The sequence below is a fragment of the Sander vitreus genome, chromosome 18 (assembly GCF_031162955.1).
Source record: "Sander vitreus isolate 19-12246 chromosome 18, sanVit1, whole genome shotgun sequence".
Lineage (NCBI taxonomy): Eukaryota > Metazoa > Chordata > Actinopteri > Perciformes > Percidae > Sander > Sander vitreus.
Genome location: NC_135872.1, coordinates 22655731 through 22681935, shown reverse-complemented (window position 1 = coordinate 22681935; position 26205 = coordinate 22655731). Strand labels below are relative to the sequence as shown.

At 43.7% G+C, this 26205-nt stretch overlaps 1 protein-coding gene across 5 annotated transcripts in view; it reads left to right on the top strand.

Annotated features, from left to right (window-relative positions):
* The window catches only part of cdc42bpab (CDC42 binding protein kinase alpha (DMPK-like) b), a 98953-nt gene that overhangs the window by 30919 nt on the left and 41829 nt on the right, over positions 1-26205 (top strand). For all 5 annotated transcript variants that reach the window (XM_078275086.1, XM_078275085.1, XM_078275089.1 and 2 more), the window contains exons 2-5: positions 5555-5646; positions 12648-12731; positions 15036-15131; positions 17018-17166. In XM_078275086.1, coding sequence (XP_078131212.1) covers positions 5555-5646; positions 12648-12731; positions 15036-15131; positions 17018-17166 — 421 coding nt within the window. The remainder of the gene's footprint in view (positions 1-5554; positions 5647-12647; positions 12732-15035; positions 15132-17017; positions 17167-26205) is intronic.

Below are 26205 nucleotides of genomic sequence, written 5' to 3'. Positions count from 1 at the left end.
GGTTCCATTCTTCAGATTTCTTCTTCTTTTTTGCATTTACAAGTTGTAAATGCAATATAAAATACCAAACAAGACAAGACAAATGTGTCCCTCTCATGCATTTACTTCAAACCCAAGCCCATGACGCTGAGGATGATGATGACTTTATTTCAGAGAACAGATGTAGCCTACTTCTTTGTGACTTGTAACGGACAACCGTCATAAATTACTTGAAAGTCTCATTATTTACACATCAGCTGAAATAGAATGCAAGAAGAATCCAGTTACAGTTTTCTCTCTGAAGCCAATCTGAGGCCGAAAGGCAGAATTAGTAGAGTTTCTCTGTTGCGGTTTTTAAACACAACATTCAAAGTTGCCATCCCCCCCCCCACCCCTTCCCCCCGGCTCAACCACACCAGAAGCGCGCGCCCCCCCCCCCCTGAATTCATGGTGAAAGCCAAACACCGACTCACTCACGTTTGGTTTCCTTATAGTGGGTCGTAAGTGATGATTGAGAGGGATGATTTTTGAAAAATCCTACTCATTGTGCCTATTTAAGTTAACACCCCCCCCCCACCATATGAAATGGTTCTAATCTCTTGTCTAATTGTTTGCTACTCCAGCATACTTGTGTGGCTTTGATACACGAATTAATGTCAATCCAAAGGGATTATGTAGTTGTTGATATTATTTTTTGCCCTGGCAAACATACCATGTCAGGTTTGGCTGGTTGGCTCTGGCAGAGAATCAGTTGCAAAAACTTGGATGTGCAGTGGAAATGACTAGCAGCCCTGAGCCAAACGGTGCTACATTTGACTCGTTTTTTTAAATTTTTTTTTATGAGTTTGTCTGCCAGACACTTTGGCAGTTGCATGTGATCCGCCTCTCCTGAATCAAAGACATTTATTTTCTCATCGTAAAATCACACAATGCCACACATGTCCTTATGGAGGACAATCTCTCCAAGATATCTGTGGCAGAACCAAACCTTTTCATATTAAAATGCACAGAGATTACATCTTTATAGCCTGAGATGGGTTTTGTGGTTAACATAGTGCAGTAAATTAAATTTGGAGTGTATTTTGCCAGCCATCTGTACTGCAGTCTCGATATATGTTGTTTCTAGCAATGAATTATGGGGTCTTTCCAGGCCAGCACGCCATGTGTCATTCCCTGTTTCTAGACTTTGTATTTTTGTTGGAAAATGTACTCTCAGTTAGATAACGCATGGAGAAAGGGAAGCAAGGATGCACGAGAACACTTTTTTACAGACTGGTGGTGATGTCCTGCTCGCTTGCCTGAGGCGGCGGCCGACAGTGGGCAAACGCACTGCAACCTAACGAAACGCACGCAAATTTAAGAAAACATCTTCATAAATTTGACAACACATGCGCCGCATTTAGCAAACGCGCTGCAAATACAGAAACGATGCAAAAAGAAAAGCACACAATCCCCGAAAACAAATGCAACAACAACAAAAAACCGCTGCAGATTACACAACGGAAGTTCTCCAGGCCTCTAGGGGGAGCGCTAAGTGGAACAGCTTGATTTTCGACCCTGCGATGAGAGAGCGCTGTGCCTTTTTTTTTATTACCACGGGTTTACAGACACGTTGTCACTACCCGATGCGAGTCGAGTGCAGATGTGAGTTGCGCATGCTCAGATTTAAACGGTTTACGGCATTACGTGTCATACTGGAACTTTTCTCGTTGCAAACAGTAACGGACGATGGAAATCATTTCAAAAACGTTTTAGCTATCTGTGATTGTTCGATTGCTAACGTTGGCTCAAAACGCCATTCAAGTGACAGCCTTTGTTGCGTTTGGCTGCTAACTTGTAGCCAGCCGTGAACGAACTACGTGGGTCCGTTTTTACTGTGTTGACATTACAGAAGTCTCTCGTTAGCATCTTGTAGGCTACACGTGGCAAGGCGACGCATGCGCAACTCGCATCTGCACGCGACTCGCATAGGGCAGTGACAACGTCTCTGCTGATTGGGTATCACCTGTGACCTGAGCCAATGAACTAGAGAGACACCCACCAAACGAGAGAAAACATACCTCAAACATGGACTTCATATTTACAGTCTATGATCTCAAAGCAGTTGCACACTGTTTCTCTCTCTCTCTCTCTCTCTCTCTCTCTCTCTCTCTCTCTCTCTCTCTCCCTCTCTCTCAGTGGGGTCGAAAATCAAGTTGTTCCACTTAGCGCTCCCCCTAGAGGCCTGGAGAACTTGTGTTGGTATGTGTATTTGGTTGTGTTGTGTGTATTTGCAGCGCGTTTGCTAAATGCTGCGCGTGTGTGGTCAAATGAATGAAGGTGTTTTTCTTAATTTGCTTGTGTTTTGTCTATTTGCGTGTGTTTCATTAAGTTGCAGTGCGTTTGCCCCCTGTCGGCCGCCGTAGGATCACACTCCCAAATACAACATGGTTGATCGACTGCTTAGACGTAGTTGTAATGCTTCTGGTCTACTTGCTCTGTAACTGTTCTGCAGTGAAATGCTCGTCGGCTGTTCCCAGCCTTAGTCAGTACGATGGCCAAGTTGCTTGTGTGCGTTTCTGCGTGTACATGGTCTGTAGTAATGCGTGCCTAATGGCACACTGACTGCACTGGCCCCTGCTTTCCCTCTGGCCTGTGGTCATAGCAGGCCAGGCCAGGCCAGGCCAGCTGTCAGTGGAGTCTGGAGGGAGTGTGAGAGTGAGAGGTTGTCCAGCTGTGAGTGATCTGTTTGTTTTATTTCGGCAGGCGTTTTTCCGCACACACACACAAACACACACACACACACACACACACACACACACACACACACACACACTCACACTGTAAAAAAGCAATGCTTAAATATAGACAGGCAGGAAACTTTTCATAATAAAAAAGTTAAGGTATACTTTTACTTTTCTATGTTATCAGAGTATCAGTGTACCAGTATGCTGACCTTGGTGAACTTGCAGCCATTGCACGTTATCCTTGGCATGCTGGGGTCATGTAAACCAGGAAGTGGTTGAATAGCGCTCCACAAATGAGGGAAACGCTGACTTTGTCAGCCATAGATGGAATCGGTTGAGCTTTGTGAGAGAACGCTGGCGACTCTCGCAGATCCCTCCCGATTCCTTTTTCCACCAGGAACCACAAGTGCAGGCCTAACAATAGCTAGCTTTATCATTCAGCCTCCCTGTGTCCGGTGTCATGTGCTATAGCACTATATAACACTTTGATAAAGTGCATTTAAAAAGGCATGACAGCCTTTCATGAGGTATGGGAATATAGTGGTTTACCACATGAGCCTGGCTCAGAAGATAAGGGTATATTTTCTCATTTTGGGCTTCTGACACAGAACATGCCTGAACCCCTTCCATCTGGCCAGGATAACAGTTTTGTTCAACTCCACCAATGGATATTTGGGGGGAGGGGCGGAGTTTGCTGATACGAAGATGAACATGTACATTGTAGTTGGGGTTCTCCTCCCCCCCCCTCATGTAATTGGTTAGCAAAAGTGGCAAGCACTGACTTCTTTTGACTGATCTCCTGTCGGCTCACAATCATTGATGATAGTCCAAGTGGTCAATACGACCTTAAAACTAACCTCAGTAGCTTTAAGTCAATGCTGAGTCTGGGTATTCATCAGACTTTCTTGTTGTTCGTCATTTTGACGGACAGGGTCGTAAAAATACCATCATAATGTCTTATTACCCGTTACTTTCAAATTTTTTGTAATGATAAGACCGGTCATTGTTATTCATTCCTTTTCATTTTTGTAATAATTAATATATAGGCTACAGAACAATGTATTCATGAGGCAAGCAGGCAATGTAGCCTTCCTGCTTCTCAACACACACACACACACACACACACACACACACACACACACAGTGGGGAGGAGAGCCAGGTGAAGTAAAGATAACGTTGTTGGTACCGATTGCAAACTAATTATTGAAGTTACGGTAGATTAGCCTGACTTTCCCTTCAGTACTCCGTCTGTGTTCGCGGTATATTCTTGGGTTTTCTCCGGCCAAATATTTGGCGGTCCAATCAGCGAACAGAGGGAGTGGCTGAGAACGATGACGTTGAGGTCGTGCGCTAGTTTGAGTTGTAGTTCCGTAATGGCGGCGGAGAAAGATGCGAGCGAAGTCATTCGGTCCGTTGTGGCAACGCTGCCGAATATCCAGAAGTTAAAGCCCGAGCAAGAACAGTCTTTGCTGAGTTGTGTTGGTGGCCATGATGTCGTGGCCCTCCTCCCCACGGGGTTCAGGAACAGTTAAATTTTCCAGCTCGCTCCGTTAGTGGCGAAGGAGTTGGCTAAGGCTAACGCTAGCGATGCTAAGCCGACGTCACGACCAAACGTTAGCGATTGGTTATGGCAGATCCAATAGTTTTAAACTGCAACAGAGTACCCGCCCTTCAAGGAAGTTAACACTTGTCAATGGAGAGTGGCCAGACTCTCTGTACAAATGAAATGTACCAGAGTCTGGTAGGACCAGGCTACCGGTAGATTGCCCTGAGTGTCGTAATCTGTCAAAATGATAGACGGTCTTCAGATCACTGTTAAAAAATATTCGCTTAACATTAGAGAGAGACTGATTATCGGCCCGTTTGCAGATCATCTGTATCGGCGTTTTTATTTGCTATTAAAAAGTGTTCTACTTTGGCTCCGCTACAGTTCCGTGTCTGTCCCTCTGCTTTGGTTTCACTCCCCACTGAGTCTGACATTAAGTCACTATCTGACTATCTTCCCTCACGCATCAACACCTGATTGAGACAGATTGAGCCGTTGGCTGTTTTATTTCCCCCCGACTTGTAAAAACGTTGAGGTTTTGGAGGGTTTCTTTTATCCTGACATTGTGACGGGCTGCTCTGATTAACTGCCGAGCCAACGTAGGACGCGATCGATCAATCACCTGCCGAGTCGGGTCAGACAGATCCGGTAGCAACTCATCTCGTTATCAATATAGTTAGACACTTTTGTGTTCGGACTATATATTTGTTTTCTTTGCTTAAAGTGCTCATATTATGCTTTTTGGCTTTTCCCCTTTCCTTTATTGTGTTGTATATATATTTTTTTGTGCACGTTATAGGTTTACAAAGTGAAAAAGCCCAAAGTCCACCCCAAAGGGACTTACCATCTCCAACAGAAAACACTGTTCACAAACTGCTCCAAACAGCTCTATTGTAGTCCAGCCTTTACTTCAGAGACAAACGTGGTCACTTTGTAACACACGTTATAATGCTCGCCTAGCTGCTAGCGTGGCACGCCCTCATACTCTGCTTCTGACTGGCTAGTAGTCCTTACCTAGCTACTGCACATGTGCGACTCCCAACAAAGATGGAACAGAAGTGAGATGTCTCACTCTGTAGCTAAAACAGAGAGCTCAACACACAGGGTGAAAAGAGGAGCTGCAGCAATGTGCAGTACAACTAAATATGGTGTTTTTTGAAAATGAAACCACGTAAACCTATTCTGGTACAACCTCTAAATACAATTATGAACCTGAAAATGAGCATAATATGAGCACTTTAAAGTGCAAGTCATCACATTTGGCTGATTGTAATTAACCTCACGTCTTCCTTCTCTCTACAGCGAAACCCTTCACTTCCAAAGTGAAGCAGATGCGCCTGCACAAGGAAGACTTTGAGATCCTCAAGGTGATTGGACGAGGAGCGTTTGGAGAGGTAACATACCTTCTGGTTTTTACACTCTACTTAACCATGCAGCAATCCATTACCACGCAAGTTGTGAACCTGCAATTTTTTTTTTTTTTTGGTTTGTACAAGAAGCAGGTGTTAAGCTGGTCAGTTAGTGGAGCATTCATTTGTACCGTTTGTTCTTTTGTCTACGTTTTGACAGGAGACGTATCAAAATCTAGATCTTCTTCCTCGAGACAAAGATTTTTTACGGTTTGATGTCGGGACGATACCTGGCAGCAGCAGGCTATATTCTCTTGTCCCCTTATACTTTTAATTAGAGTTAGAAAAGGAAGAGTGTTTTGCATTCCAGCAGCAGTGTGTAGTATTGGGTCTGCTGAATGAGCATGACTCTACTTGCAGCTTGAAAACACTTTTAATTCTTGGTTCACATTTAACCCATGAGCAGTACATGCATTGGTGCCAGTGAAACTATCCAGTGTGGGCTTCGCATGTTTTTCTTTTTTTTTTTTTTTTTGCCTTTTATGTGTGCCCAAAGGCATGTTAAAATACATTTGTCACTGGGTTTCAGGTAATGATGTCAAAGCCGAGGAATGTTGGCGGGACAGGTATTGCACAGAATTGTCTTGACAATCGCATGCCTCTTTAATAGATTGTCAGAAGCTGTGGGGTTTCGATACGGAATTGATCACCGTGAGCCAAGTTACACGCTTCCAAACATTGAATCTCTGATTGTGTTATTCCACGTCTGTGCAAACAAGTTGGTGAGTTCCTGAGTTCTTTTAAAACACGCTGATAGGTGGGGAGAGACGGGGAGGAGTCAAGAAAGTGATAGATTATTGGAAGGAGATAGATTTGGGCACAGATGGCCAGCATGTAGCTGCAGGACCACAAAATACCAAGAGCCAATATAGGGATTGCTGGTGTGTGTGTGTATGTGTGTGTTTGTTGTGCTCAGCGATGTAGTGCGATCCATGAATTGTGGTAACATTCCAGTGCCTTTTCACCAAGTCAGCTGTGCCAGTACGGGCTTGATCATCAGGATTGTTGCCGTTTACAGAAATGTGGAAATGTAGCAGAAAAAAAAAGAAACTCATGAGGCATGAGGAGCGTGTGGCCAAAGCTGTATGTCATGTTCCCTCAGTGGTCGAAGTAGTTGGAAGGAAAAAAAAAAATGTAAAGATATATTTTTTTTCCCTTTTTATATCAACAGCTGAAGAGAGCCAGGAAATGGGGTAGAGAGAGGGGGGGGAAAGACATTCAGCAAAGGGCCGCGGGTTGGATTCGAACCCAGGCCGCTGGCAAGGACTGAGCCTACACGGGGCACGCGCTCTAACAGGGCCGCCCCGTAGTTGAAGTTTTTGCACAGCTTTTGTTTTAGTGCAGCATTTCTAAAAGTGGACCCTTGGGCCGTCTGCGTAGCTCAGTTGGTAGAGCGCGCGCCCATATTTAGAGGTTTACTCCTCACCGCAGCGGCCGCGGGTTCAATTCCGACCTGCAGCCCTTTGCTGTATGTCATTCCCCCCCTCTCTCCCCCTTCATGTATTCAGCTGCCCTATGAAAATAAAGGCCTAAAATCGGCTGTTATTTCTGTGTTGTCGTACTTCAGCACACTGACGCCTCCAATTTTATGTTACAAATGCTCAGCGTGCCGTGTGAAGGAAATACGGAGGGATAAAGTTTACGGTTCCTGTCAACTGACGGGTTGGATCGATGGCTTGAGACTGACATTGCTTCCCCGATGTCTGACCATAAGCAGCACCATTCTTCCTCATTAAGATGGCAACAGAGACAATGAGCGAGTAAGCTATTTGTAAAAAAAACTGGCATTTAATCTGGCTGTAATTTGTAATATACCGTTGAAGTATGAGGCTTATTGTTTTGGGGGGTATTTTGGCTAGGGCTGTCGTATTTTTATCATCATCGCAGTATCAACTGGCGCTATATACACATTGCAAAAGGCTTCAACATATTGCGATAGACGTTTTTTTTTGTGTTAGTTGAAAGAATATATGAGTAGAAAAATGCACTTTAAAAAGTAACGGTCGTTCTTTTTTGTTGTAGAAGAACACTGAAAGCCGCAGAACTGAGTACACTTTAATATCTGTTTATTTATCACAAGTAATATCCTATTTTCCTATCGTGCAGCCCTAATTTTGGCAGTTAGGTGGTCCTTGATTTTTTTTCATTTCTTTATTGGGAAAGTGGTCTAAAGTTTGAGAAACACTGGTTTCACCATTGTCTGGCCACCACTGGCAGAAAACTAGCTTGTTTTTTGACTGCAATTACAGTTTCTTTTCTTTGTTCATTTTAGATATGAATCTCATTAAGGCAAGACTTGCTGAAATTGTTCTCCGCAGCAGTCTGACAAACAAACACAAGTTTGTAAGCGCTGCTACCTTAAGGAACATTTTCCAGTTTTTCTTATGGCTGTTGGCATGCCAAAGTTAGGAAGGCTGATGATATTCCAGTTGGATGACAGTAGTAACAGCCATCTAGCCTAAAGTCAGACCAAGTTTAAAAAAACCAAAATGTGTATTTTTGGAAGGCCTCAAGAAAATGTATAAGCGTATGATTTCTTGGTCTGAAAACTGAGCACAGACCTGACACTGAGATATGGGAACAGACAGTCACAGAGTTAAACAGACACAGACAGAGACGGAGATAAGAGACACACCCAGATGGGCAGACACAGGAAAACAAAGTCAAGAAAAAAAATCCTCGGGAGTCAGAAAGGGAGTCGAGAGATCATGAGTGCAGGATGTTTTGATTTCATCCTCCCATTGTCAGCAGCAGGCAGAGAAATGGCGCGGGTGTGTGACGTGGTGAAGCCCGTCTGATGATGAATGGACCAGTGTGTGCTGGCATCCTGCCTCTGAGAATGCCCCCATTAGGACTCCTCACCAACACAATCAGGCCTAATGGTGCTCAGTGGATAGTGTTTGTCCCAAACAATGCCAGAGTTAGTTTCTGGTTCCAAAGGCTAGCCTTGCTTAAGATGTATGTCATCACGATAGTTGTTGTGGAGTCATGGGCCGTCAGTCAGTGTTAGACATTATTGCACTACTTGTTAGCCTGACAAGCCAGACCCACATCAAGATGTTGGGTCTGGGAACTCAACATTGACGGAGCTCAATCCGAGGGGCGGGGTCAACTTTCTATATTCTCTCTGCACGCAGTAGGATAGCGCTACAACCAACCAGAGCAACGCCAGTTGATAGATTAAACTTTTGCCGTATCCAGTCGGCAAAACTCCGAACAAATCTTCCATTTTTTTTTGCTAGACTGACCCGCTAGGGTGCGTCTAGATTTCTAGGCTAACTACTTCAGAATCAGAATCAGAAAAGCTTTATTGCCAAGTATGTTTTTTTACACATACAAGGAATTTGTTTTGGTGTTGTAGGTGCATGTCACACATTCTCTAAAATAAGTTAAACAAATAGGTTAAACAGAACAAACAATATATATATATATATATATATATATATATATATATATAATAAATCCACACACACACACACACACACACAGAATGTATTAAAAATAAGAGAGTAAGAATTAAGATAAAAAGAGCAGATTAAGTACAGTGGCATGTAGAGCCCGAGGGGGTGTGGAGAGAGTCAGGGTGGTTTCCGGGCCTTGTTAGGCGGAGGGGAAACAACTGTCCTTCCGACGTGAGGTTTTGGTCCTGATGGACCTCAGCCTCCTGCCAGAGGGGAGTGTCTCAAAGAGTTTGTTGCCGGGGTGGGAGGGGTCGGCCACAATCTTTCCAGCACGCTTCAGAGTCCTGGTGGCGTATAGGTCCTGGAGCGGCGGCAGATTGCAGCCAATCACCTTCTCAGCTGATCGAATGACACGCTGCGGTCTGCCCTTGTCCTTGGCTGTGCCAATCCTGGGATCCCTGGCGTAGGTTCCTGCGGAGTCCAGGTGCCGGAGGATGTAGTGGAGGGCCAGGTTGACTGCATCGTCTACAGACCTATTGGCTCTGTAGGCAAACTGAAGGGGGTCCGGGAGGGGGGTCACTGATGGCTTTGAGGTGAGAAAGCACAAGGCGCTCAAAGGACTTCATAACCACAGAGGTCAGGGCGACGGGTCTGAAGTCATTAAGTCCTGTGGTCCTTGGCTTCTTGGGAACCGGGATGATTGTTGAGGACTTGTTGCATTGGGTCAAAAAAACACTGGATTCGAAACACTAGTCAGCAGCCAAATGCTTGTAAATATGGCATTGGCTGTTCTGTTGCATTTTTTGAGGCATTTCAGTCCTTTATTTGATAGCATAGACATGAAAGAGCGGCAGAGAGAGAGAGAGTGACATGCAGCAAAGGGCCGCAGGTCGGAACCGAAACCCGCTGCCACTGCCTCCAGGACTGAGCCTCTGTATATGGGCGCGCGCTCTACCAGGTGAGCCACCCAGGCGCCTGTTCAGCCACAATTTTTGCAGAGAGCTGCCGTGTTTTCAGTCTGTCGTTGCCACTCTGAAAAAGGACTTGGCCTGTTGAATAATTAGATTAATCCCTGTGGTTCGTTTCATTCCAGATCCAAACTGATAAAACCAAATTTGAAGACTCGGTTGACGCTCTCAGCTAACAAAAAGTAGAAACCGCAAGTAGAAAACACTTGCAATACATACTTTCAGCCATGGATACAGACGGCAATAGTGAAGTAAAGTGTGTGCTTAGGCTTTCCTGGGCCCTGTGGTAGACAGCAGGCCTGACAGGGAGAGATAGATAGAGAAAAGGACAAAAACAGCCAGGCACTGCCAAGAACAGTGCACTCCCCCCTGTCCTCCTCTCTTCCTCCTCCGTTCCTCTCCTCCTCTGGTGAGGGATCACTAGGGGAAATCCAAACACTGCAGGAATGTTATCATTGTATTGCATTAGCAGCATTCCCCAGCTCATTTAATAGACTACAGACCCCTCTGTTGCATAGGGCGCCTGTGTTTGTTTCACTTTGTGTGTGTGTGTGTGAGTGTGTCTGTGTCCGTGCTTGCGCTTAAAAATTACTTTCTATCTGTTTATTTGCTGTTTTTTTTTTCTTCCCCTTTTCAATTGCCTATAAGCATATTTTCATGCACAATTAACAATTAAAGAGGCCAAATAAAAAATGGACGTCTGCCTTTTGGATGAATAGAATCTTACAAAAATTATAAAGGAGGCTTAAAGAAGTCAGCCAGGAGATAAGTTTGCATGAACATGTGCTTTGGCTGTCAGCTTGCAGGGGTTTGTCACAGCAGCTTGTGTGCAGCTCCTTTTTTGGCAAAATGGGAAGCCAGAGCTGGGAGGGGGGGGGGCGGGGGCGAGTATCTCATGGCAATTATCAGTGAAGGGATAGTTGGCAGTTGCTGTGTTGTGAAGACGGTACAAGAGGGTATGAGAAACGTGTGAAAAGCCATGCGGTTAGGCTGATAGGCTAACACTCACAGCTATTAAGATCTCCCAATTTTCTCAAATCTCAAATCAATTGCATTGCTTAGTCATGTGGGTTGAGTTGGTTTAAATATCAGTTGAGTGTGTGAGATTGTAATAGAGAGGTTGGACAGTGCAGCGCCTCATTATCCAGGGTTTAAAAGCAACTCCTCTGTCAATTTCTAAATGTAACATTACTGTCAATTTTAGTTAGTGTGGGTCATAAGTGTGACTCATATTGGACGTTTGCGTGTGTGTGTGTGTGTGTGTGTGTATGTGCGTGTAAGATCTAAAATGGTAAAGGGATACATGTGGGAAGTAAATAGTTTAAGCTGATTTGGATCGTTAACGACACACACTTTTTTTTTTTTTACGGCTCGTTTGTGATTTTAGTAGTTACGACCACATCAAAAATACACGATCACCAACTTTCTTGCAAACCATTCCAGGGCAAGTGGGGAGAAAAAATTCCACTTGCCTCCAAGTCCATTTTTCCTGGCCCCTATACAAATAGTTTTTTTTTTTTTTTTTTTTTATACGAATGGTTATCAAATAACAACGAAGACTGAAGTAAATTGTTATATTTGACCTCAATTTAAAATGTTTAAACTACAAAATGAGAGATGGCGGCTGACCGTTCCCTTGAGTTCAGTGGAGCAGACTAACAGTATTTTTTTTTAACCGACCCACTTGCCCGACGTGCTGTTTTACTTGCCCCCGGGTCATCGAGCAACCCTTTTTGTTGAACCCTGCCGTTAAATCTGTCCACATCTGTCCGTGTACTATTGATTTGTGCCCATTTAGTATTCATTGGGCGCAGTGATTAGAGGAGTGTTCTAGTTTTTTTTCTCAAACGGCAGATTTTGCTAGTAGAGAGAGCGTGTGTGTGTGGATCCAGGTGGAGTGCATCTGTTGGCCTTTTAGCTCAGCACTTTAGTCCCTGTGGTCACTTCCTGCCCCCCCCCCCCGCTCCACTCTGCTTTCCTTTCTTCTCTTCATTCTGTCCTTTCCTTTTCCTCAGCTTGTCCTTCGTCCCTTCTCCTTTCCCCCTCTTCTCCTCCTGTCCTCTTCCAATATTCCCTCCTTTGTCTCTTGCTTTTTCGACTTCGTCCTGTTGTATGCTACAGCCGACCTTTGTCAATATAGTCCTCCACCCGGCACCTCGTCTCACCTTACTCTTACTTTTTTTCCGTAAAGAGGAGGGGGGGGCGTTGGGGTTCAAGCTAGGCGCCTAAAAGCCCCAGGCCACCAGTGTAATGATGTTTAAGTGCTGAGATGATCTCCCCTCTACTACAGCACACCGTTTTCAGTCATTGTTGTTAACCATGAAAACTTGAGTTTTTGTTTTTGTTTTGCTTCCAATTTGTATGCCTGCTGTTTGTGGCGCTATGGAATATGATAACACATGAATTATCACTGTGCAGATCTTGGGTTTATTTTTCCACTTGCTTCAGGGATAAGATATTAAATCGGCCTGGTTATTTTCCTACGTATTGGTATGTGTTTTGAACATGTGTCACATTCTTTGTCTGACTTTGCTGTCACACAAATGATTGAAACGTTTTTTGTTTTTTTTTTTTTTTTTGTTTCTCAACGCTCCCAACTCTTCTTTCCTTTCTGCAGGTCGCAGTCGTAAAAGTGAGAAACACTGACAAGGTATTCGCCATGAAGATTCTCAACAAGTGGGAGATGCTGAAGCGCGCTGAGGTGAGCATCACTCAGCGGCTTTAAGAGCTCTTGTTGGGGCGCACCAGTCCTGGATACAGGGCCACTGCTGCTAGGGGTGGGGGGGGATCTTCACCATTCGATTACCATTATTCTGTTTGAATCGATTCCATATCACAATGCATCACGATGGGTCACCTCCTCAATACTATTATATATCGCTACGCGTGGTTTTCATCAACAAATTCAAGCAGTCCCATTTATATGAACTCCCCTCGATGTAATATTATATTGATTCTTTGGACAGTGATACAATATATATATTTTTTTTATATCCTAAAGTCTGCCACAATACGATTTTTGGTTTGGATTCAATTCAGGGCCCTGTGATCGATATGAGGAGATATCATGTGCCCATTTAACACAGTTCCGTTTATCATCAACAACACAGACAGCAACTAAAATATGATTTGACAATTTTATGACTGAGCTCTTCCATACACTTCAATTAAAAACTAACTATTCATCTAATAAACAGAATACATATAAAGTGGGAATTTCAAAATGAAAGAGCATCTCAAAGCTGATATGCATTGATGTTTTCACATTGCATCGATAATATTGGCTCGTTGATCACTGAGTCGATATATTGACGCATATATAATATGTCTCATTACTAGGGCTGGGTACTGAATTCAATACTTTTTAGGCACCGACCCAATTGTCTCCTTAGTATCGAGTATCAAAAAAAGGCCTTGTCATTCAATACTAAATTTCAACGCCTAATTTCAACACCTAAAGAGCAAATCTCACCAGAGTCAGTGAGCCAATCAGCATGCAGCATGCTTCTACCAAGCTCTAATAATGTCTGTGATTGGCTGTCTAACGTTACACGTCGTAGAGACATAGAGACGGGGGCTCACGCTGTAGGAGCAGAAAAATAAATAAAAAGATTTGTACCGTAATGTGTGATGATGTCGTTTCTTTTTATTTTCTAAAATTGGTATCGGGGAAAAAAAAGTATCGTCCAGGAACCGGTATCAAAGTCACAGTATTGGTATTGGTACCGGTATTGAATATTTTTGAACGATACCCAGCCCTAATCGCTACACCCCCACTCTCCACACTCGAATCAGGCCTCCGTTAATAAATGCTCGCAGAACATGTTGCTGCTCGATGCATGGTTTTCTCATCGACCTCTTCCTGACAGTCTGACATTCCTGTCGGTCCCACGGGTCTTCAATCTTCATGCCTCATACGTCACAGGCCACAACTGGTCCCTGCTCTGTGTGTGTGTCTGTCTGTGTGTGTCTGTCTGTGTGTGTCTGTCTGTGTGTGTCTGTCTGTGTGTGTCTGTCTGTGTGTGTGTGTCTGTGTGTGTGCGCGTTTGCGTGCTGGACATGGGAAACAATGTAGAGCCACAGATGTACTGCAGACAGCGCACACTTAGCATGTAATTGTCGTCGTAGGCAGAGAACATCAAAGCACTGTTGAAGTATTTTAAATACTGACATTAAGTGGAGTTTCTTTCCTTCTCAGTGTGCAAGATAAAAGGCCAAACATGGATGCGGTGTTGATTTATATTATAACCCGATCCATTTCCACGACAACATTCTGAGATTTGATTTACGCAGAGAGCCCTGACTTGGAAGTGAGGTGTGCACTAAATCACCGACGCGTACAGTAGGTCCACCAGGGTGGTGTAGCGAGGACTGAGAAACTATCCGTTAGCTGCAGCACGGTTCCATGCACATAAGACCCCGTCGTTGCCAAGGCGGGGAAATCCGAATACAACTTGCAATAAAATATGAAATAACGTGTTACAATTAGGGCTGCACGATTTGAGGAAAATGATCTAATTGCGATTATTTTGACTGACATCGTGATATTATTCCCGATATTGGAGGGATTGATCATTTTTGTATCATTGTTCTCGTTTTTATTGAAACATTAAAATAAAAAATAAAAATGTAAATGATTATAGTGATTTTTGTGAGGATCTGTAGCCTACCTGCCCCCCGAAATATGATTTTATTTTTATTTTTTTGCCTTAAGAGCCCATAGAAAATGTGTATCTAAATACACAATTTGTTGAAAATAAAAACAAGTGAAATTAATAATGAATGTGATGTTTTTTATTTAGCAAAATGACATTGTGTTGTTCGATCCTATCCAGTATTTCCTACATTTCCAAGCAGATTTTCTATGCGTTATTTTCATAAATCCCTTTCTACTCCCATTCTAACCATGCACAACTGAAAATAGAGTTGCTAATTTCTGATACAGTTGTCAGTATGTGCAACAATTTCATCTGGTGTATAACGTGTTTATTGCATCTTTCTTTAGACGGCGTGTTTTCGGGAGGAGCGGGATGTGTTGGTAAACGGGGACTGCCAGTGGATCACCACCCTGCACTACGCCTTCCAGGACGACAACAATCTGGTAACACACTATTCTCTTTCTTCTCTCCGTATGGCTGTATGTTCATGAGCCAGGGCTGGGCGCTAGAGCACGATATCCTCGACCAAACGCATGGACATCGATATTGCGACGATATTGTAGGAATTGACAATTTGTGCTGTGGCAAAATATATATATATATATATTTTTTTTTACAAATGAGATTTTAGATAAATAATCCTAATAATGTGGTTAACAGTAGTGGTGCAACGGACCATAGTTGATCCGCGGTCCGTACGGATCAACACTCACGGTTTGGAATGCATGGGAACCACGGATCAATTGCAAAGTTTAACTATAATAATAGTGTGTGTGTGTAAAATACATCTTTTACTGTCGCTGTTACTTAAAGCACACTGATAAATCTCTATGAAGGGTTGCCGTGAAAAGATACAGGCAATGGCATTTTCTAATACGGCACCGGTGCCTCAATACAGGGAATAGTGAGTGAGTAAATGAGGGAGCGGTTTTGAACAGAGTGAATATTTTGTGTATCCTCCTACCTTACCACTCTTATACATGTAAACGTTGGTACTTTCTATAGTAACAACCACTGAGTTCTACTGCGTAGCTCCACCTGCCAGTCCATTTATAGAATGACCCACCTCCGCATGATGTCTGGTGACCTGCCAGATTCTGACCGCCACATCCACTTCTTACCACAATGCTCAACACCACTTAGAATTGTAGGAAAAATGGGCGACAGAAGTTAACACGGCCTGAAAAACACTTATGGAGAAGACCCAGAGAATGACTCTGCAGCTTGCTGATTGGTTGTGGGCCAAGCTTTCCCCCCACTTTGATTGGCTGCTGGAGGCAATGGTTGTGTCTCCAACCTGACAGTCTGTCGGTCTCTGTGTGACCCTGAGTTCACATGCCAGGGCTGCTCGCCATTCCATTTCCCACATTCTCACAACAAATTCTTCACCCTGGACACTCCCCAAGGCTTTAAAAATATACAGCCACTGCTCGCCCAGCCGACTATTTTTAGGAAAACTTTCAAATCTAAGAACCGTTTAGGTGCTGCTGGCTGCCTCAGTGCCCCCTCTGTAGTAATGTTACTGTGAGGGGAAAAAAATTGGAGAGGAGAGTGAGAAGGGCGGGATATGTTTTGACTTTCTCGTGTGGCTTTCTTTGAGGGCTGCTCGATTTACGGGGAAAAAAAATCCTGATCGCGATTATTTAACACTACTACTCATTGACTTTTTGGAAAGTTCTTGCAATTATTGAACTTAAAAAAAAAATAAAAATCAACAGTGAAAACACCTAGAACTGTGAAATTGCCATTCATACGGTTCCTATTTTCAGAACACAAGACCAAATAAGAGATTACTTGCAAAACGTAATGTGCAAAATAATCGTTTCTTCCTCCACTACTCAGTTTTTGTGATCGTTAGGAGACAAAATCGTAATCGCGATTCAATCTTGGATTAATTGCACAGCCATACCTCTCACTGTTCTGTCCAAATGCTCCGCCCAAAGGAAAACTCCTCGGGCTACAACGTCTTACATAACCTCGCGCCTTGGTTCAAAAACACAGTACAAGATAGAGGAGAGAAGCCTGATTACTGATCGTCTTTTTCTTATAAAAAATACCATTTTGGTTACATGTGGAATGAGTCTTTCCATCACTGCAAACCTTCAGTTTCCTCCACACTCCTCTTTGCGATGAATTGCTATATGGTATTACGCCTGTGGGTACGCTATCTGTGCTGCCTGCACGCGCGAACGTCTTGCGCATGTCAGATCGTGCAGGCAGCGCAGATCCCGTACCCACAGCATTGTTGTGTAGTTGTCTGTGTTTGTCGAATGTGTAAATAAATAGGTGTTTTAAAACTCTGTGTGTGTCTGTCTGTCTGTCTCTCTAGTACCTGGTCATGGACTACTATGTTGGTGGTGATCTGCTGACTCTGCTCAGTAAGTTTGAGGACCGGCTGCCGGAGGAGATGGCCAGGTTCTACCTGGCTGAGATGGTGCTGGCCATCGACTCCGTCCACCAGCTCCACTACGTCCACAGGTGAGGAGCAGGCAGAGTGTGTGAGTGTGTGAGTGTGTGAGTGTGTGAGTGTGTGAGTGTGTGAGTGTGTGCGTGCGTGCGCTAGGAGGTACCACTGTGTCTGTAATTATGTTTTTGAAGAGCATCAGACTGAGCAATAAGTCCTGATGACGGCTGTTTAGTGTGTTTATATTATTCTCCAGCTGTGGGGAACAACTGCAGCTAAATGAAAATAAAAGAAAATGGTGGAGTGTGTCCGTGCACGTTTTGTCTTCAGTCTTTACAGAAGGTAGTCAAAACTGCTGACTAATTACAGAGTATATTGGTTTTTGTCCCTGTGTGTGTTATTATTTCACTCTTGAACATTCCCATTTGAGGTTAGATGTGTGTGTGTGTGTGTGTGTGTGTGTGTGTGGGGCAGGATTTGGATCAGTGCTTTGGAAAATAACTGCTGTGCTGGAAGAGGTACTCCGATCATTTACTTAATTAAAAGTACCAGTACAACATATCATTATAAGTAAAAGTGCAGAAATATTATCAGCAAAATGTCCTTAAAATGGCTCCAATCTATGTTATTGTGTAATAACAATGTCTCAAATGACAGTGTGAAAACAATTGGGGGGGGGGAGAGTCACACGTAGTGACACAGACCCACAGAGAATGATCTCCTCAATCTGCAGCTCCCTAGAGATCTCTAGCCAGTTTCAGCTCGCCGTTTAGCTGAATTGGCTCTAAAAAGCACAGCAGACAGACACAGTTAAGGACTAGCTGTTGAACATAGTGGAGCGTTTAGCAGCTAAAGAGCCAGATATTTCCCCCCAGGAGTCGGTCGAGACCAAAAACCGAGCTAAAGGAGAGTGAACACTGGACTTGCGTGAATCAGGTGGGCAGAAACGGTTCCAGATGGAAGCTAAGTAACTGCTAGTTACTTCGTCACTTCTGGATGTGCGAATAAGCAACTGTTTGCAAACGTGTGCTGACCGAAAAAGGTGATGATACGCACTATCGTGTTCGCAACTCGTCTCAGCTGCCCCCAAGTGGCTAATCGATCTCTTATTGCAGGTTTAAAGTAACAAACCTAGCCTCAGAGCAGACTGTTCACACCCTGTGGCCGTTTTTTCTCTGTAACCTAGATACCAAAAGAATAGTTTTCAGCCAACAGAAGATGCTGCAGGAAGTTAGTTTTTTTTGCCAGACAGGAAGTGGTTACATCGGCATGTTAACACAATTCACAGTCATTTTGTTCAAGGAGCAAGGGAAGGATGGATACACAGAGGGAAAGATGAGAGATGGATAAGGAAAAAGGGAGGGTTCGAAAAAAAAACCAACAACAACAACCCGGGTGCGATAAAGCGGCGCAGCTTGTTGGGATAAGGTTTTGGGTGTGTCTGTAGTTGCTCTGATCTCTAATACGACACTGGAAAGCCACACGGTAAGAAGCGTACTGAGGGACTGCGGCAGTTCTACAGACATGTAGATATAAGTGTATAAGTAAAGAAAGGGAGTGAATGAGAAGAGCGTGGGGAGCCACAAAATTGCATGGTGTTATCTGGGGGGCCGTGGGTGGGGGTTGGCGGTGGCAGCGGCGACGGAGATGGAAGGAAAAAAGGGACAGGGGAGGAAGGGACAGCACTGTTTCTCTTTGAGTCCCCTCGTGGACTCTTTGGGACAGTAATGATGGGGTGTGGGGGGGTGTGGTGCCGTTACCTCCCCCCCATGTTCCAACCCCCAACTCCTCCTTTGCTCTCTCTTTCTCACTCACACACACACACACACACACACACACACACACACACACACACACACACACGCTCGTGAGAGATTTGTACACTTGCTTTGTAGAGGGTGGAGACGGCCAGGCAGGTCCCCTGAGGAGGGTGTGTCCCTCTGGCTGATCGTGTGTGTGTGTTTCTGTGTGTGTGTGTGTGTTTGTGTGTGTTTCTCTCGGTGATGGCGTGTGTCTGTGAGTTTCATATGCTTCCTATTCTTATGATGGAGTAAGCTAGAGTACACAATGCATTAACCCTCTAATTGAAAGGCTCTAATGTCCGTTAAACAGAAAACCAACCACTCTCAATTCATGGCTCACAAGCAAAAGCCACTATTTGGAATACAAATAGGCAGGTTGTGGCAAATTCTGCAGTGCAATTGTTTACCCGTTTTTTTTTCTTCTCTCTTGGGAATCACAATTGTCAGTGGGCGTGCGCGAGACGTAATACGCTAATCTGCATCGTCGCCCCAAAAATGAAAACCCGAAATGGTGAACGCGAAACTAGTTTCTGAAAACATTTTAAGCGAGGAAATAGGCCGTGCAGTTGCTGAATCCGTCTTCATTTCAGATTCGACAAAGGTCAGTTTAAAAGATTTTAAGAGGCGTTCGTCACTCATCCCGCTCGTCATTTCCGGGTCAGCACTCCACCAATCAGATTGGTCATTGAGTCCGACTGCCCGCCCTCCGACTCAACGTGCCAAATCGGCCCAAATGAAGGCCGACGGCCCCTCCGACCGACGACGGCACGGAACACACCGAACAGACTCGAGTCGCTGACCTCGCCAGACTGTCCGACGGACGATTATCGGGTTGGTGTGTCAGGGCCTTAAGACGACCACCTGTTTTTTTTTAGAAAAATACTTTTTGAAAAGTAGAAACATATTTTAAGTAGGCAGATGCCATTATTAACATGTGTTACATGTATTTTCACATTCGAATGTAAATACAGAAACAAAATACAAGAAAATATAAATATGTTGAACTAAAGTCAGCATAAATCCAGTATCTGTGCTGCTAGCACATATTCTTTCGTTGAGTTCATCATTATACTCATACACTCACTTGTGGAAGCAGTTTTTTTTCTTCTTTCTAGCAGGTTAGCATTTTTCTCAAGTTCCTCATCATGACATTCAGTTACACTGGGAATTCTTGGCTGACTGATGGATGATTCTGTGCCTAGTCTGTTGCAGCAGATCTCCTGTGTGTTGGACTGGGCTAACTAAACACTTTTAGTGCTGCCCAGCAACAGGTCACTCTGTAAGAGCAGTATGAGCCTGGTACTCGCACCATTCACATGCAAATGTCAATATAAAAAAATAAATAAATACGACCTCAGTTTTTTTTTAAACATTATTTCCAGAAAGCAATATTGTCATATATTTGGGCTAATATGGTGCATTATGTTGACCAAATGTAGTGTTTGTCAAGGTGTGGGGTCAGGACGGTAAATGGATGATGAGCTGATGTTTGCTGGGTCCACACTTGGCAAGAGTAATAATGTGTTCTGGGTCCCTAGATGGGACTGACTTTTCATTTGGTTTGCAAGCTTTAAAAAAAAAAAAAAAGAGAGAGAACACGAGTCATCGACTCCAGCTCCCAACCAGGACGCTTCCTGGTTTTTTGATGACTCCAAGGTATTCAAGAATCATCAAAGACATAGTACACAAGACATGGTTCTGCAGTATGTCTATGTTTGTCCGTTATGAACGTTAGTATTAGTATACTTCACCAGAAATCCTATGCAATTCACGTCCTATTGGTCTTATACTAAGGTTTAAGACTAAACAAGTCTCACATACTGTTTTAGCCTGCTAAATAGCATGTTAGTATGGAATTTCAGACGCAACCTTAAATGATGTCATTTTAGCTCACCTAATGTGTGCTGCTTCTTGTGATGTGAAGTAGTTGACCTGGCCACGATGTTGGCCCATTTAAAATGAATATTTGCAGTCCGGTGACGCTGATGAAGTTGAAAAGAGCCCAGATGAAAGGGATGAAGAGCAAAGAGCCTTGAGGTCAACCTTCTGTCCCTCTCAGCTGAGTCCCACGAGAGGCAGAGTGTGTCAGAGTTGGACGCAAAGGGCCTCTCTGTCTGTGTGTGTGTGTGTGTGTGTGTGTGTGTGTGTGTGTGTGTGTGTGTTCATTTATTCAGTGGTCAGTGATGTGCGTGGCCTCCCAGAGGGGGCTGACAAACGTTTCAATGGGCCAACTCAGCATGGCTTTGTGCTGTCTTGCACCACATCTGTCTGCCACGGGTGAGCGTGGGTGTGTCACACACTGCGTGATTCTGAGAGAGTGAGTCGAGGTGGGGGTTGGTACAGAGGGACAGCAGTGTGTGGATGGATAGATGGATGGATGGAGGGGCAGATTTGTTGTGATCATGGAGGGAGGAAGACTGATAGCAACACACTCCAATGAAACAAGATGTCATGCGAGTGTGTGACAATTGACCTCTTTCCTGAGTGGGCTCTCACTACTATAGAGTATTGTGTAATTGTGTGTCTGTGTGCGTGCTCATGTGTGCAGTGGTGTGTGTTTTCCTATTGATTGCAGCCTTTTGTGTGTTTTTATTATTGATCAGGGCCATGTGTCTCTTCACAGCTGAGTGATCTAAAAGAGAGAACAGGGCTCTGTCTCTCACACACACACACACACACACACACACACACACCATATTTTCTAAAAAGCTTCATTCACATTGTTAACTGTATATATTAGGGGTGGCAACCATTCTTTCGATTCCGATTCAGATCATTATTATTGCGTCTTGACACATCAAAATTTCCTTTTGACTTTTCTGAATCGAGCCATAATCCTTAGAGGATCACGATGCATCTAAGAATCGAATCCCCCCCCAATGGACACATGAAAAGATGTAAATAGTTAGCCAGTGATAAGGATGAGGTGTGTGTGTGTGTTTCAGTCAGGATCAAGTGATGCCAGAAGTCACACAGGCAGGCAACCATTAATTAACAAACGCTTGGCTAGGGCCATGCGGGCATGCCTTGTCGGTGCAGTTTCCAGTGTTGCTTCTGGCGTGTGTGTGTGTGTGTGTGTGTGTGTGTGTGTGCGTGCGTGCGCGTGTGTGTGTGCGCGCGCGTCCAGATGGCCCTCACAGATGGATACCGTGGTCTTAGAAGAGATTACCTCCCTCTATTCTCGTCTCTGCGCTGCTCCTTAACACCGCAGGAGACCTGTGACACAGTAGCACAATTAGCTACACTAACTAGCGTTACCTAGCACTAGTTTAGCACCACCACCTTTCTAGGTTTGTCCATGTGTGGACAAAGGCTAAATGTGAGTCAGCTCTTGTGCTGTTAGCCTCCAGTGGTGTGAGCCGGGGGGCTTTTACTGTATGTGGCTGCCCCAATGATCGGTGGTCAGGAGATTTGGGAAAAGAGGAGGATGGTAAAGAGACAATTGCTGCTAAAGAGAGAGAGAGAGAGAGAGAGAGAGAGAGAGAGAGAGAGAGAGAGAGGGAGAGGTGGGCAGACGGGGGCTTTGGTAAGGACTAAATGGTTTATCAGTAGCAGCACCAATGCCCCCCCTCCCTTATCCCTGTTTGTCTGCCACACATGGACAGGCAAGGGTCAACTCATGCTGTCTGCTTTTTGGCAGACCAGAAGTCTCTGGAGCAGATTAAGGCCTTTCAGCATTGAAGCACGTGTGTGTGTGTGTGTGTGTGTGTGTGTGTGTGTGTGTCTTGTTGTACAAATGTATTTAAGAAGTTAAAAATAATATCCACCAGTGTTGTAATGTAAGAAAGTACAAATACTTTATTTATATTTCTGGAAACTTTTACTTTTCCTCCACTACATTTCCCCTAAGCATCTTCGGTACTCGTTACTTGCAAGAAATGTTTTTGCACGCTGGAGTGAGTTTTTTTCACACAATATTTGATGTTCAAGAAGGCTGTGGAAACCCTGAATAGTATGCTTTACCATGAGGAAGCCACGATAAAGTTCAGAATCAAACTTCTAAAAATTAAGTACATTTAATATCAGAAAATTACTTTTAGTACTTTACAGTAAATATCAGATACTCTAAAAGGTGACTTTGACTTCTAAAATAAGTCATTTTCTGGTAAGATACTTTAACTCAAAGTATTGCTTTCAAGTACTTTATACAAGACTGCTATCCACCAACTGAAAACATATTTACTCTCTGATGTTTGATTGTTGCTGTGAAAGTTCAACGTATTTAACTTGGTAAAACATGAGGTCTAGTCATCTGTGTTTATTTTACTATGAGATACATACTTAGATACGTACTTTGACTCCCTCTTTAAAGGATGATGACTATCCAGACATTTGAACTTTGATTGCCTCTTGTTTAACCTGTAGGTTAGAGGAATATTGTAAAACCATTGGAAGGACAATTCAATTTTATTTATAGTATCAAATCATAACAAGAGTTATCTCAAGACACTTTACAGATAGATTAGGTCTAGACCCCACACTATAATATTCAAGGACCCAACAATTCTAGTAATTCCCCCAAGAGCAAGCATTTAGTGGGACAGTGGCGAGGAAGAACTCCCTATTTGTGCACAAGAACAACAAAACAAACAGAAACCCACTCGTAAGAACATTGCTGCATAGCGCTCCTAGTGGTCAACAGCTTCACAGGGCGCCTTTTAAGTTGTCGTTCACATTTAATGAAACAGAAGTGACAGCTCTTCTAAAGGTTTAACACGTTTCCGAAGCTTCTGTTCATAACATTATACAATTGCAAGCCAAAAGCTGCATACTTCTTTCCAGGGATTATGCCCAAGTGTGTGTCCTCATGCTCAAGCCTTCCATCGCGTCTAGGTTTGGAGTTGTTAAAGTTGAGCTGAAGGTTCAGATATAGCAGAGCGGTGTGGAGACATTAACCTTTTTATATGAGAAATGTTAATCCTTTGTCTCAAAGTTGTTAGCTCTTTTTGACAGAGTGAACTTCGAGTATACATCGCGTCAGTTGTTTATGTGGGTTTATTGCCTGCCAAGATATCACTCCAGATTAGTTTTGTGAATGTATGCACTCGGGTACAGTATGTCTGTGGTTTTCATCCAAAATACAGTATTTACTGAAAAAAGTGATGTCCAATCTGGAACTCATCTGTGAGCAGTCAAGCTCTTTAAAAGACTTCCAAGTAACCCATGATGCAAGCAGTGATTTGGTAAAAGTGTTAATTTATATATAGCCTTTACATGTTTTGGAGACGGACATTTATGTGTCTATACAAGTCACATACTTGCACATCTTACTTTAAGCGTGGTTTTATAGGTTGGTGATTTAGTGGCATATCAGAAGCAGAGAGATAACTCTTGGCTCCAATGAGATGGACTATTAACACTACTGGAAAATGACAGGGGCTTCACATCTGGGTTTGAAGAGATCTCCAGCTGAAGACCGAAACATCAAAGACGTCTTCAAAGACAACTTATGTCTGCTCACTCCTAGAAGAAAAAAAACATCCTCTCAGGCATGGGCGACCGTTTAATGTATTTAGTGAGTAGTTAAGAAGCATTCAAGGAAAATTGGAATGTGAGAATATCATGAGCTTTAAGGCCGGCCACACACTGGCTGCGTGGGGTGAGCGTGTCAGCTGCGTGGCGTGTCCGTTTATATTTCGGCTCCCATGTTAACAGGTTAGAGCTTACACACCGCCTGCGTGACGCACGTCTCGGGCGCGGCTCGAGACGCGCCGGAAACGCGCGCGTGATAGAAATAGAACCGACGCCTATTTTTTACGCGACACGCAAGCGTGTTTGAAGCGTTTCCAGGCAAAATAGAATAGGAAAAGATGTTTTATATGTCATTTTTGACACAAATACATAAATGCAGATATAAATGTAATTTAAAAAACTAGTAATAAATAATTATTGATTTTCAAATATTGCACCTGTCAATACAGAAGGAAATATTCTGTAGCCTATTTTGCCGTCAATACTGCCGACGTTGTCTTTGCTTGTAATCAAATCAGTATATTTATGTTTAACATCAAGTATACTGCTTGAGTGCGGTAAATCAATGGGAAACATACATGTGTACAGACAAGGCTAGCAGCAGCAGCGCCGCATCAGACACGTTTCTGGTGTGTAAAGACATAGAAAAATCCACACAGCCGCCACGCAGCTGACACGCAACAGACTCAGCCAGTGTGCGGTTGGCCTAACTGATCAGCGTCTACTTCATGACTTTGTTATCTGGCACAAATTGATTGTTTTGTGCCAGGCAACGTTATCACATTGGTTATAGTCTATGAGAAGGCACGGGCATTTCTTTGGGACTGCAGTGTCACTTTTTTATTAGCGACTGCTCTTGCTTGAGGTCTGTTTGAAGCCAAATCTTAAAAAAAAATTTAATGTAATGGTTGAATAGGCCAAGTTAGAGCCATTGTCACCAGCAAAGATAGAAGAAAGAGGCAATTCTTGTCCCCAACAACAACAACTGTGATGATGTAACATGGGGTTTATTATTGTAAGCAGAGCCACTCTCACATTACTGAACAGAAATAGCACCCGCTCAGTTCTGTAACCTGGGACAGTAAGTGTGTCCAGTGTCATTTGTGTGTTACTGCATGTACTGTGTGTACAGTATATGCGCTTTTGACACTACTCTATAATGAGTTACTCTGTGCCCTCCATACCGTGTGTATTGAGCCATGTTGTGGTTGACTGTGTTGATAAGAGGGCCTCAGACACAGGGACTGGACAGGGTCTACCCTCCGGGGGAGGGGGGATGGACAGGCGAGGACAGAGGCTATATTTAGACATGATGACACAGACTGTCATGCACCGGCAGCCCGACACAAACCACCTGTTAAAACATAATGGAGGATCTCCTGCACTTTATTCCCTTTAGGATACATTGCTATTAGGAGAAATATCTATGACTTTGCGGAAGTCAAAGTTACTATCGCTTTTGTTACTTACAGCAAGTAGTATAAAGTTATAAAGTTGCAAATAATGCCAAACTAGCACAGAGGTGCTTCTTGGAAACATCCATTTTGAAAATGTTCCCTATAAATAGTTTGTAGGACATGGGAAAGAAACCAACACCGGCCACTGGTGCTGCAATGATTAGTCAGTCGATCATCCAAAAACAATGATCAGCAGCTATTTTGATAGAGGATTACTTGTTTTCAGTCATTTTTTAACCGAAATGACATCTTGGTGTATGTGATCGTTTACTGAATATGTTTGGGTGCTGGACTGTGGGTTGAAAAAAAACCCAAAACCAAACGATAAGTCGATAAGGAAAGTAGTTGGTTGTTGCTACCTCACTGGCCACCAGCCAAATGC